Source organism: Mustela nigripes, chromosome 4, assembly GCF_022355385.1.
Source record: "Mustela nigripes isolate SB6536 chromosome 4, MUSNIG.SB6536, whole genome shotgun sequence".
NCBI lineage: Eukaryota > Metazoa > Chordata > Mammalia > Carnivora > Mustelidae > Mustela > Mustela nigripes.
In genome coordinates, this window is record NC_081560.1 from 36333034 (window position 1) to 36346487 (window position 13454).

The 13454-nt window shown below is 36.4% G+C and overlaps 1 protein-coding gene across 1 annotated transcript in view; it reads left to right on the plus strand.

The window, feature by feature from the left end:
- The window catches only part of BMT2 (base methyltransferase of 25S rRNA 2 homolog), a 106152-nt gene that overhangs the window by 84062 nt on the left and 8636 nt on the right, over positions 1 to 13454 (plus strand). Inside the window, exon 4 of the mRNA XM_059396547.1 lies at positions 2577 to 2691. Coding sequence (XP_059252530.1) covers positions 2577 to 2691 — 115 coding nt within the window. The remainder of the gene's footprint in view (positions 1 to 2576; positions 2692 to 13454) is intronic.

The following is a 13454-nucleotide window of genomic DNA, read 5'->3' on the forward strand; positions in this document are numbered from 1 at the left end:
TCCCTCTGTTCTTCTCCTGGCTCATGCTCTCTCAGTCTCTCTCAAATAAATAAAATCTTTAAAAAAAATTTTTTTAAACTCTCTCTTCCTCTCCCTCTGTGCATCCCCACTGCCCACTCTCACACTCTATTTCAAAAAAACAAAAACATACTGCTTAGGCATGTGGTCATAGGTCGTAAGACTATAAAAGGAAATGCAGAGAATGATTACCATGAAATCAGGATAGTGGCTGCATTTACACAGAGGGATGAAGGATGTCCTCAGGGAGGGTTATGCTTTCAGAGTGTGGGCAGTGTTTCATTTCTTGACCTGGATGGTAATTACTTGGATGTCACTTTGTGATTATTCTTTAAACTGTACATATGTTTGATGAAAATAAAAAATTAAGAAGCTGGACTAAAGAATTTGAAATGGACCTAGGTACATACTGAGAATAAATCCATTATACTATTATGGGTGGTTGTATTATAATGTTGAATTAACTTGAATGATTTAGAATACTCCATCCAGATAGAAAATTTAATTTATGAGAACTTTTTAAGAGACCGCCAGGAATTTGCTAGCCAGTTTACCAGAATCTACTAGCATATAATTTAATATGAGGCAAATTCTGCTCTTACTATGTTCAGGAAGATCATTACTGGATTAACCACAAAAAAATTCCATCTGTAACATTAACAGCTAACAATATTTACCACTTTTGAGCACTTGCCATATAGCAAATATTGGTGAAGCATTATAAATGCATTATCTATTTAATCCTGGAAACAACTCATAACTGTGGGCACCATAATGGTCCCCATTTTACACAGGTAAAGGACAGAATCAGGTTTTGATCCTTATTTCTTGTTCTTAGTCCCTGCAATCCTTACTTGAGGCTAGGGTATCTAAGAGTGTATATGTTATTATTGTTACAGATATTCATTTATTCTGACTGGTTATGATTTGGGTATTCAAATTTGTGTTCAGCAGCAGATGTCAGCTAAATGCCAGGCATTTCTATGACCCCTATCTACTGGATCATTTGTTCTGTTTAGCAGCTTGGACCCTGTTCCACATATGTTTTCTGGTGTCTTTCTGCCTTGGAACCTAGTATATTGTGATATATCAAGTATCACCAAACTTAATTCAACTTTACATATCTTTTTTTGTTATATGCATCATCCAAGCTACATATTAAGCTGCTTTCTTGGGCTGCAGTACTGGAAATTACCTCTTTGAGCAGCTCTTTTCACTGGCAGAGCTGCTAGCTATCCCTTTCAAGAATGGACATTAATCTAGAGGGCATTATCAGAGGTATTGAGTCTTTTTATGGATAGGGAAAATGAAAGCCCTCTATACCCTGCCACATACTCTATCAAATGAGTCCTATTCATTTATTATCAAACGGTGATGGTAGTCATTTCTATAAAGTGTTGGGCATTATGCTCTTCATAAAAAATATGACTCTTATTTATTGCCAACTTTGTTATTTTGACTTACAGTAGGTTTTTCAGGAGTTTAAACTTCTGTCTATAGTTTTAACGTCTCCCAGTGGATCCAAAGGAAACTGGTAGCCAAGGTATAAGGAAGAGAAGCTGGACTGGTTCACTCTGCCCTTTATACAAGATTCATGTTTTCTTTCCTTTGTATTTTTAAAGGAAATTATCAAAGGAAATATGTCTAAAGTTTAATTTTATTATTGCTTTAATATCTGAAAACTAGGACTACAGGCTTAGGTCCAATAAAATCCAGTTTCCTTTATCCTTACTTGCTGCTACATAAATTGATGGTGCTTTTAGATGACCAACTTTATACAATAGTAGAAAAAGAAGATATACAAAACCAGAAATGACTACTTTTGGCCATGAGGAAAGCTCTTGCACATGCATAAAAATTTTTCACAATTTTAAAAATACTATTTATAATGTTCTTTTGGTTCCTTTAAAATTTCTGAGACAAAGTGAAGGCCAAGGACATTGTTAAATTGACTAATAAGATTTGATTGGTGTATGCATTCTTTTATCTACAAGGACAGTTTTCAAAGTGTGGTCTTGGGATTTGAGACCCTTCCAGGATCTCTGTGGGTGAAAAATTATTTTAATAATATTGAGATGTCATTTGTCTCTATTACTCTTTCTCTCCTGAGTGTAGAGTGGAGTCTTCCAAACCACATGGCATGTGATGTTACAACAACATATACACAAAAGCCCTTATGAGAATTCTTGTCCTCTATTAAACCAGACATTAAGACATTTGAAAAAATAAAACAATGCCTCACTTTTTATTATCTAGCTAATGTAGATTTTTCATATTAAGAATATAATTTACATTTCTTAGAAAGCCTATTGTAGCATGTTAAATAAATGAATTAATGTTTTTTCACTATTCAATTTTAATTTCAGATATGGTATTATTGGTAACCTACAACCCACATGTATGAAAGGTCTTTAGGGCCCTCAGTAACTTTTAAATGTTTTAAAGGGATCTTGAGACCAAAAATTTAGCCAATGATTTATGTAATCTTTTTCTCAAATACTTGAACTTTTCCTTTGTTTTATCCTATAAAAGGTGAACTGAAAATCCTCTATTTTTAGGTTGCTACAGACCTCAGGAAAGATCAGATTACTTGATGTTGGCAGCTGCTTTAACCCATTTCTGAAGTTTGAAGAATTTCTAACTGTTGGCATAGACATTGTACCTGCTGTAGAGGTATGCATAGTTATGTTTTGTTTTGAAGATCTTACCAAGGAAAAGCATTGTCTTTACAGCCCTAAAAGAGCAAGAGTGTTTTCTATGAAAAAGTTGGTAAGAAATTTCTGTTCAGAAGCAAATAAATGTTCTGTGAAAATTTTTGAGCATTTAGTTAACAAATATGGTACTGGTCAAATAATACTGGTTTTTATTTGTTTCCTGTTTATCTGTTGTTTTAATCAGAGACTTTGGTAGATTGCAATGATTTCCAGATAGCTGTAAGATTGGGCTTTTTATTTGTTTGAGGTATCTTTTTCTGAAGTGTACTGTGATGTAGAGCCATTAAGGAATAATATCAAGAGTAGGGGCTTTTGATACAGTTAAAACTTCATGAAACCCCAGCTATTTGTAGATAAAACTACTTAAATGTTTCCTCTGTTTTTAAAATTAGATTATTTTTCTTAATGACAAATTCATGTTTGCCATTTACTTTTCATAAAGCATTAGGCACCAAAATTTTTTATAAATTGCATTTTTAATGTTATAAAGAGAATGTGTTACAGTGTAAATTTTTCACCCTGCTGCTATATTCCTGGCACGGAGAAGAGTGCCTAGTAAATACTCATTAACTACATGATGAATAAAAGAATAGAATCTTATTTCAACCTGGGGTTGCAACTCTGAGGCAGTTTTCTTATCTCTGTGATGGGGTTAGTATGGACTCTATTTCATAGGACAGTTGTAATGTCTAGTTAAGAAGTAATTAAAACAGCACAGTGTCTGTTACATAGAGAGTGTTAAAGAAATGTTTACCATTAGTATTGAAAAGTTCCGGAGATTAAACTTTCATATGAATCCTTTGAATTTTGGTGAAAAAATGCTAACAAACTATTACCATTATCTCTACTTCTGAAAGGTGGACAGATGTTCGCTTTATGGTAAAATAGCTGTTTTTAGCTGGTCACTGCAAAGAATTCCTGTGCCATCAGGACCTGTACTTTAAAATGCATTTGGCTTTGTACATGGATTTTCTTCCTTCCTCAAGAAACACATTAGAGATATCCTTTAGGGACTGCTGAAATGTGATAACCATTTGATCTAAACTTTGGGCTCAAATAAATACTAAACTTGTTTATATAGAGAGCCATGAACTTTAAAGTAATTGGGGAAGGCAAAAGAACTGCTATATATAAGTTCAGTAACAGAATCAGACTTTCACTTCCAGGCAAAATGGAGTAACAAGGATCAGATTGTTCTTTCCACCCTACCAAAAGCAACAGAAAGTGGACAAAATATAAGTAATTTACAAGACATTGAATATCACGTGATAAAGAACAATGATCACTGAAAACAAATGAGTTGAGCCCTGCTCTTGCACCAGCATTTGCCCTTCAGGGAGTTTCTAGGGTATGACACGGGGAATCCCAGGCATAGCCCAGCTGATTCTGAGCTGAGAGCACTAAACATAGATGGCTAGGGTCCAGAGAACACAGTACCAGTTATGTGATAGCTGCACAGAGGGAAAACTGTTGAGTGTGGAGGGCAAAGATGAGGACTCAGCTGAGTACTGGTCACTACATTACATGTGTGAGAAAACAACATGAGACTCAAACTGCACTTGAAAGGAGTGGAGGTTATAGTGCCTGGCACTCAACATAGGATGAAAATAGTACTAATTCCCATCAGGCATACTGGAAACCTAAACAATCACAGTACCTTAAGTAGAGTATACAGAAGAGTCTTACCTGAGTACTGGAAAATATTTAGCATTAAACTAAACTGTGGTCCAGTCCCACCTAACAAATCTCAGAAGACCCAAAAAGATCAGTGTCTCCAGGTAATTTAACTACATCCCAGAACAAAGCTTAAGAATATTCATAGCGATTCAGTGCCATCCAGTGCCCAAAAACGTAAAAATCCACCATGTTAGACATCCAGTAAGAAATAACAGGCTATGATCAACAAAGACCAACCCTGAATTGACACAGATGTTAAAATTAGGAAACAAGGACATTAAAATAGGCACAGGATGACTGTATTCTGTATGTACAAAAAGTTTAGAGACATAGGACATACTTAAAAATACCAAATCTAACTTCCAGAAAGGGATACTCCCATGTAGGACATGAAGTACATACTAGATGGAATTAAGGCATGCTAGATATTGCAGAAGAAAAATTAAATTGAAGACATGACAATAGAAACTATCCAAAATTAAATACAAAAAGAATTTAAGCTGGAAGAACATCAGTGAGCAATGACATAATATCAAGTGGCCAAATACAGGCATAACTGTAGTCCCTCCCACAAGGCAGGGAGATTAAAGAAATAATGGCCTAAAATTTTCCAGACTTGATAACAAGCTATAAATATACAAATCCAAGAAGCTCAACAAACAAGAAACAAGATTATACCAAAGCACATGGTAATCAACCCCCCCAACACATAACACAAAATCAAGCACAGTGATAAAGAGAAATTCTTAAAAGCAACCAGACTTTTTTAAAGGGCATGTTAAAATAGTGAAGGATAATAATTTGTCACCAAGCAAAAATATCTTTCAAAAATAAAAACAAAATATTTTTCATGCATTCAAAAGCTTTAGGGATTCAACATCAGCCAGTTTACATTTCAAGAAATGTTAAGGAAGAAGGGCTTCAACCAGGTGCAAATATAAATCTACACAAAATGATGAGGAATATAGGAAGTGATAACTACAAAGTTGTTAGAAAGACACCAGACCATTATTATGGGTTGAATTCTGTCCTGTTCCTCCTTGAAAACATATGTGAAGTCCTAACTTTCGGTGTGTTACTTTATTTGGAAATATGGTCTTTACAGAGATAATCAAGTTAAAATGAGGTTATTAGGGTGGGGCCTAATTCAGTATGATTATAATATTATAAAAAGAAATTCTGGCTTAGAAACACACATACAGGGAAAATGTCATGTGAAGGCAGAGGGGTGATGGTTCTAATAAGCCAAAGAACATGAAGATTGCCAACAGCCAGTAGCTAGAATAAAGGCATGAACAGATTTTCCTTCACAGCCCTCAAAATAACCAACCCTATAGACCCCTTGATCTCAGACTTTTAGCCTTTAGAACTGTGACAAAATACATTTCTGTTTAAGCCATCCAGTTTACAGTATTGTGTTACAGCGGTCTTTGCAAACTAATACATCCATTTAAACAAGAATAATATGGAGTGTGGTTTATAAGTTTAAAAAAAAAAGTCTGACAATAATAGCACAAAGGATGAAATTAGAGAAGGAAAATATACTATTTTAAGGTTTTTGTATTAAAGTGGTGAAATACTTGAAGGTAGATTATTAAAGATATATACATTAAATCCTAAAGCAATCACTGAAATAACAAAAGAGTTAAAGCTAATAAGCCAATGGGGTGATAAGATAAAATCATAAATTTATTTAATTCAAAAGATGGAAGAAAGAGATCAAAGGCTATAATGAAGAGGGGGCAAAGTAAAAAGGAATTACAGATCTAAACCTTAGTGTATCAATAATTACATTAAATAGGCTGCAAACTTGATCTCCTGGCTGAGGCCAAGGGAGCATGTATTCCTTCTGTGGCACTGTAATAGTCAGTGTCCCCAAAAAGGAGCTCATACCCCCTGTCTGGCATTTCAGTTTTTGCAACTGCTGCCAGGGTCTATCTCTGCATCCCTGGCTCTGTTGGCCAGTAAGTCTTACACTTACGGGTCCCACAGAACTGTAATTAGTGAAGAAAATTCCTTAACAGCTGCCTAGGGCACAGCAGGAGGCATCAGACCAAGGAGCTCTGTCTTACAGTGAAGGAAAATTATTAGGTAATCATCACAACTACAGCCTGAGTGGCAGACTTCTAATTAAACACGTATCTTGGGGCTGACTGTAATCCTTTCCGGAGATTTTTATGGGTGGGCCCTATCTTTGAGCTCACTCTCTGCTATGTTCCCACATGCCAGTGTCTCCTGGAGGGGAGCTGTACACGCATCTGGTGCCCTAGTTTGTGTAGATGCCTTCAGGGAACACCCCTTGCTCACCTGGCTCTCGTGCCTGGGATGGGGAGTGGAGAGCTAGCATTCTTGGATCCCATGGGACAGTGGCACTTGGAGAGATTGTTCTGAGCAGACTAGCAGCCTACCACCCCCCAGGGCACTGCAGACAGCAGACTGAGGCACACTGCCCAGTCTTTCTGTGAAGGAGGCATCCTTGCTTGGTCTGGTTGGCTTTAGGGACCTCCTTTAGGCACACATTGATTGTCATACAGATCTGCTCCCAAGGCACATAGGCTGAGGACACCATCTTGCATTTTCCATTTGCCTTGCTCCATCCCATTACTATTACCCAGGAAAGACCCTGTACACTTGCCTGGAGCCCTGATTGCTTTGCCACCCAGGGGATACCTCCAGATGGCCTGCTTCTCAGTGAAGCCTTACACTTGTTGTCCCACAGGACTGTAATATATTTACATGCTTTTAAAAGCTGAAGCCTGGAGGTCTGGCTTCCAGTCAGCCTGAGTCTAGGTGCTGACATCATCCCTTACAAGGACACTTACAGGTCTTGGCATATCCTCAACTACTGGGAGCTATTAAAAATGTAATAGGCTGCTTGAACAAGCATAAAGGTTTGAAAGACAAACCAAGAACTGAGACAGAGTTGAATAACAAGTTTCATCTCCTACATGAGGCCACTCCTTCAAACTGGAAGAGGCTGTGGTGTCATCTGCTATATAGAAACCAACACAGAGAGTCAAAATGAAGAGAGGAATATGTTTCAAATGGAAAGAAAAAAAATAAATAAAACTTCCAGGGGAAAAAAATTAATGAAATAGAGGTAAGTAATTTACCTACTAAAGAATTCAAAGTAATGGTCATGAAGATACTTACAAAAGTGGAGAGAAGAATGAATTAACACAGTGAGAACTTCAACAAAGAGATGGAAGATAGGAGAAGGTACCAAGTATAAGTCACAGAGCTGAAAAATATAACTAAACTGAAAAATACGTAAGAGGCATTCAACAGACTAGAAACAGCAGAAGCATCAATGTGAAGACAACACAGCAGCAAAAAAAAGGAATGGAAAATGGAGAAAATAGTAAAAGCAGCAAGTAAAAAACAACTTCCTGCATACAAATGAACTCCCATAAATCTCTCAGCAGAAACTTTGCAGGCCAGAAGGGTATACCACTTTATGTTCAAAAGGCTGAAAGAAAAGATATTGCCATCCAAGAATACTCTACCTGGCCAAGTTATTCAAAAGTGAAGGAGACACTATAAAACACCGATGAAAGAAAAATGAAGGTGACACAAAGAAATGGAAAGATATTCCATGCTCATGAATCAGGAGAACAAATATTTTAAAATTCTCTACTACCTAAAGAAGTCTACAGATTTAATGCAGTCCTTATCAAAATACCAATAGCATTTTTCACAGAACTAGAACAAACCTAAAATGTGTATGGAACCACAGAAGACCCCAGATAGCCAAAGCAGTCTTGAAAAACAGAAACAGGATGGGATTGGGAGGGAGACAAACCATAAGTGACTCTTAATCTCACAAAACAAACTGAGGGTTGCTGGGGGGAGGGGGTTAGGAGAAGAGGGGTGGGGTTATGGTGAGTGCTGTGAAGTGTGTAAACCTGGCGATTCACAGACCTCTACCCCTGGGGATAAAAATATATGTTTATAAAAAAATTAAAAATTAAAAATATATATATAGTAAAAAAAAATAGAAGAGGTATTACAATTCCAGATTTCCAAGTTAAAATACAAAGCTGTGGTAATCAAACAGTGGAGTACATACATAAATATAGACACGTGGATTGTTGGAATGGAATAGAAAACCTAGAAATAAACCCACAATTATATGGTCAATCTTCAACAAAGGAGGAATTTATATATAATAGGAAAAAGAGACTCTTCCACAAATGGTCTTGGGAAAACTGGGCAGCTACAGCAAAAGAATGAAATTGGGCCACTTTCTCACACCATCCACAAAAATAAATTCAAAACAGATTCAAGATCTAAATGCAAGACCTGAAACCATAAAAACCCTAGAAAAGACGAGGCAGTCATTTCCCTGATATGGGCCATAGCAACATTTTTCTAGGTAACTCTCCTAAGGCTGGGGGAGAAAAAAGCAAAAAATAAACTGTTGAGAATACATCAAAATAAAGTTTCTGCACAGTAAAATAAATGATCAACAAAAAGACAAGCTACTGAATGGTAGAAGATATTTGCAACTGACATATCTATTAAAGGGTTAGTATCCAAAATATATAAAGAACTTATACAACTCAACACCAAAACCACAAATATTCTTATTTAAAAATGGACAGAAGACGTGAAATTTCTCCAAAGAAGACATCAGATGGTTAATAGGCACATGAAAAGATACTCAATATCACTCATCAGGGAAAGGCAAATCAAAACTACAACAAAATATCACCTCACACCTGTCAGAATGGCAAAAGTCAAGAAGAAAAGAAACAAGGGTAGGCAAGGATGTGGAGAAAAAGAAACTGTCATGCAGATGGGAATGTAAACTCATGCAGTTACGGTGGAAGACATTATGGAGATTCCTCAAAAAACTTAAAAATAGAACTGCCCTACAATCCAGAAATCACACTACTGGATATTTACCCAAAAAATACACAACCACTAATTCAAACAGCTATATGCATCTCTGTTTATAGCAACATTATTTACGATTAAACTATGGCAGCACACAAAGTGTCCATCAATAGGTGAATGGATAAAGAATAAGTGATAGATAGATAGATATGCAATGAAATACTCGTCAAGAGGTTCCTGGGTGGCTCAGTTGGTTAAGCATCAGATACTTGATCTCAGCTCAGGTCTTGATCTTAGGGTCATGAGTTCAAGCCCCACGTTGGGTTCCACACTGTGAGTTCAAGCCCCACGTTGGGCTCCACATTGGGTGTGGAACCTACTTATGAGAGAAAGAGAGAGAGAGATAACCAAAGAGAGAGAAAGAATCTGTACACAGAAAACTATAAAATACTCATGAAAGAAATTGAGGAAGACACAAAGAAATGGAAAAATGTTCCATGCTTATGGATTGGAAGAACAAGTATTGTGAAAATGTCTATGCTACCTAAAGCAATCTACATGTTTAATGCAATCCCTATCAAAATACCATCAATTTTTTTGAAGAAATGGGACAAATAATCCTAAAATTTATATGGAACCAGAAAAGACCCGGAATGGCCAGAGGAATGTTGAAAAAGAAAGCCAAAATAGGTGGCATCACAATTCCAGACTTCAAACTCTATTACAAAGCTGTCATCATCAACACAGTATGGTACTGGCACAGAAACAGACACATAGATCAATGGAACAGAATAGAGAGCCCAGAAATTAGACCCTCAACTCTATGGTCAACTAATCTTCGACAAAGCAGGAAAGAATGTCCAATGGAGAAAAGACAGTCTCTTCCACAAATGGTGTTGGGACAACTGGACAGCTCTGTGCAGAAAAATGAAACTGGACGATTTCCATACACCACACACAAAAATAGACTCAAAATGGATGAAGGGCCTCAGTGTGAGAAAGGAATTCATCAAAATCCTTGAGGAGAACACAGGCAGCAACCTCTTCGACCTCAGCCACATCAACTTCTTCCTAGAAACATCCCCAAAGGCAAGGGAAGCAAGGGCAAAAATGATGAACTATTGGGACTTCATTGAGATCAAAAGCTTTTGCACAGCAAAGGAAACAGTCAACAAAACCAAAAGACAGCTGACAAATGGGAGAAGATATTTGCAAATGACATGTCAGATAAAGGGCTACTATCCAAAATCTATAAAGAACTTACCAAACTCAATACCCAAAGAACAAATAATCCAATCAAGAAATGAGCAGAGTGCATGAACAGACATTTCTGCAAAGAAGACATCCAGGTGGCCAACAGACACATGAAAAAGTGCTCCACATCACTCGGCATCAGGGAAATACAAATCAAAACCACGGTGAGATACCACCTCACACCAGTCAGAATGGCTAAAATGAACAAGTCAGGAAATGACAGATGTTGGCGCGGATACAGAGAAAGGGGAACCCTCCTACACTGTTGGTGGGAATGCACCCTGGTGTGGCCACTCTGCAAAACAGCATGGAGGTTCCTCAAAAAGTGGAAAATAGAGCTACCCTACAACCCAGTAATCACACTACTGAGTATTTACCCTAAATATACAAATGTGGTGATCTGAAGGGGCACGTGCACCTGAACGTTGATAGCAGCAATGTCCACAATAGCCAAACTATGGAAAGAAACTAGATGTCCATCAACAGATGAATGGATAAAGAAGTGCCATATATATATATGTAAATATATATATACACATACATACATATATATGGCAGCCATCAAAAGAAATAAAATCTTGCCATTTGCAGCAACATGGATAGAATTAGAGGACATTATGCTGAGCAAAGTAAGTCACTCAGGGAAAGACATAAAAAGAAACAAAATCTTTCCATCTGTAACAACATGGATGAAGCTGGAGAGTATAATATAATGCAAAGTGAAATAATTTAGTCAGAGAAGACAAATACTGTTTGATCTCATATGTGGAATTTAAACAAAACAAATGAGCAAATGGGGAAAAAAAAGGAGAGTGAGCAAACCAAGAAATAGACTCTTCACTATAGAGAAAAAACTGATAGTTAATCAGAGGTGAGGTGAATCAACAGTCCAAGAGACAGTGGGGATTAAAGAGTGCACCTATCATAGTAAGAAAATCATTTGGGGCATAATTGTGGAAATTTGGGTATGTACTGCTTATTTAAAATCCAGCAATAAATGTCTTAGACGTGACTTTAAAAAAGGGGGGGGTAGGGGGAGGAGAGAGAGTTTCCAGACAAGCAAAGCTAAAGTTCATCACCACTTAACTGGCCATTGGAGACATGTGAAAGGAACTTCTTTAAGCTGAAAATAGAAGGCACTAGTTAGTATTAAAAAAAAAAAAAAATAGGAAAGAATACATCTCATTGGAAAGGTTTATGTATGGTAAATATAGTGGATTAATCACTTTAAAGTATGAAAATTAAAAGACAAAAGTAGCAAAAATAAGTGTGGTTATAGTAGTTAAAGGACACAGATTAAAAGATATAAAATGTGATGTAAAATATAAAAAACCTAAAATAAAAAACAAAAAAGCATAAAATATGGGGATGGATAATAATGTTAAGCATTACAGTGTGAACAGTTTAAGTTGTTATCATCTTAGAATAGAGTGTTAGAGATCTGAGTTGTTATATCTAAGCCTCATAGGGACCACAAAGCAGAAATTTATAGTAAATACACGAAAGATAAAGAGACAGGAATATAAGCATACCACTAATAAAGTCATCAGACCACTAAGAGAGAGAGCAATAAAAAGAAAGGAACAAAGTGGAACTACAAAAACAACCAGAAAATAATTATCAAAACAGAAATAAGCATGTATCTCTCGATAATTAAATATAAATGCATTAACTTCTTCAGTAAAGAAAAAAGTTTGTTGAATGGATAAAATAAACAAGACCCATTTATAGGCTACCTGAAAGACTAAATTTAGGTGTAAGGGGAAACACAGACAATAAATGAAGGGCTGGAAAAAGATATTCTATGCAAATGAAATCCAAAGGAAAGCTGGAATCGCTATACTTTTATCAGACAACAGACTTTAAAGCAAAAACTAATAAGAGTCAGAGAAGGTTATCAGCAGGGAGCCTGCTTCCCTCGCTCTCTGCCTGCCTCTATGCCTACTTGTGATCTCTGTCAAATAAGTAAATAAAACCTTTAAAAAGGGGGGGGGGGGGCACCTGGGTGGCTCAGTGGGTTAAAGCCTCTGCCTTCAGCTCAGGTCATGGTCTTGGGGTCCTGGGATCGAGCCCCACATCCGGCTCTCTGCTCAGCAGGGAGCCTGCTCCCCTCGCTCTCTTCCTGCCTCTATGCCTACTTGTGATCTCTGTCAAATAAATAAATAAAATCTTAAAAAAAAAAAAAGAGTCAGAGAAGGTTATCAAAAATGATAAATGAGTCAATCCAATGAGAAAATATAACATTTATGAATATGTGTTCCACATAAGAGCAGCTGTGTAAGGCAAATATATATTTAGATCAAAAGGGAGAAATAGCAATACAATAATAATAAGTGACTTTAGTCACTTACATCAACAGATAGCTCACTGGCCTGATGTACTTAATAGATATTTGCAGAACAGTTCATTTAAAACAACAGAATTCACCTGTGCTTAAGAATACAGATAATATGTCTTAGAAATACTTGTATTATATCATATTTAAGAGGATTAAAATCATATCAACCACCTTTTCCAACCATGGTATGAAAGGAAACATTACTTACACAAAACTAGAAAATTTACACATATGGAGATTAAAAATGCTATTAAACAACTGGTAGGTCAAAGAAGAAATCAAAAGAGAAATAAAAATAATTTGAGACCAATGAAAATAGAAATGGAACACATTAAAATTTATGGGATGCAGGAAAAGCAATTCTAAGAAGTTCATAGTCATAAATGCTTACCTCAAGAAACAAGAAAAGTTTCAAACAACCTAACTGTACCTCTCATGGAACTTGGTAAAGTACAAAAAAAAGTCCAAAGATAGAAAGAGGGAAATGAAGATCAGAGCAGACATAAATGGAATAGAGACTAAAAAGACAAATAGAAAAGATTACTGAAAGTAAAAGCTGGTTTTTGGAAAAACTTAACAAACCTTTAGGTATACTCACCAAGAAAGAAAAAAAA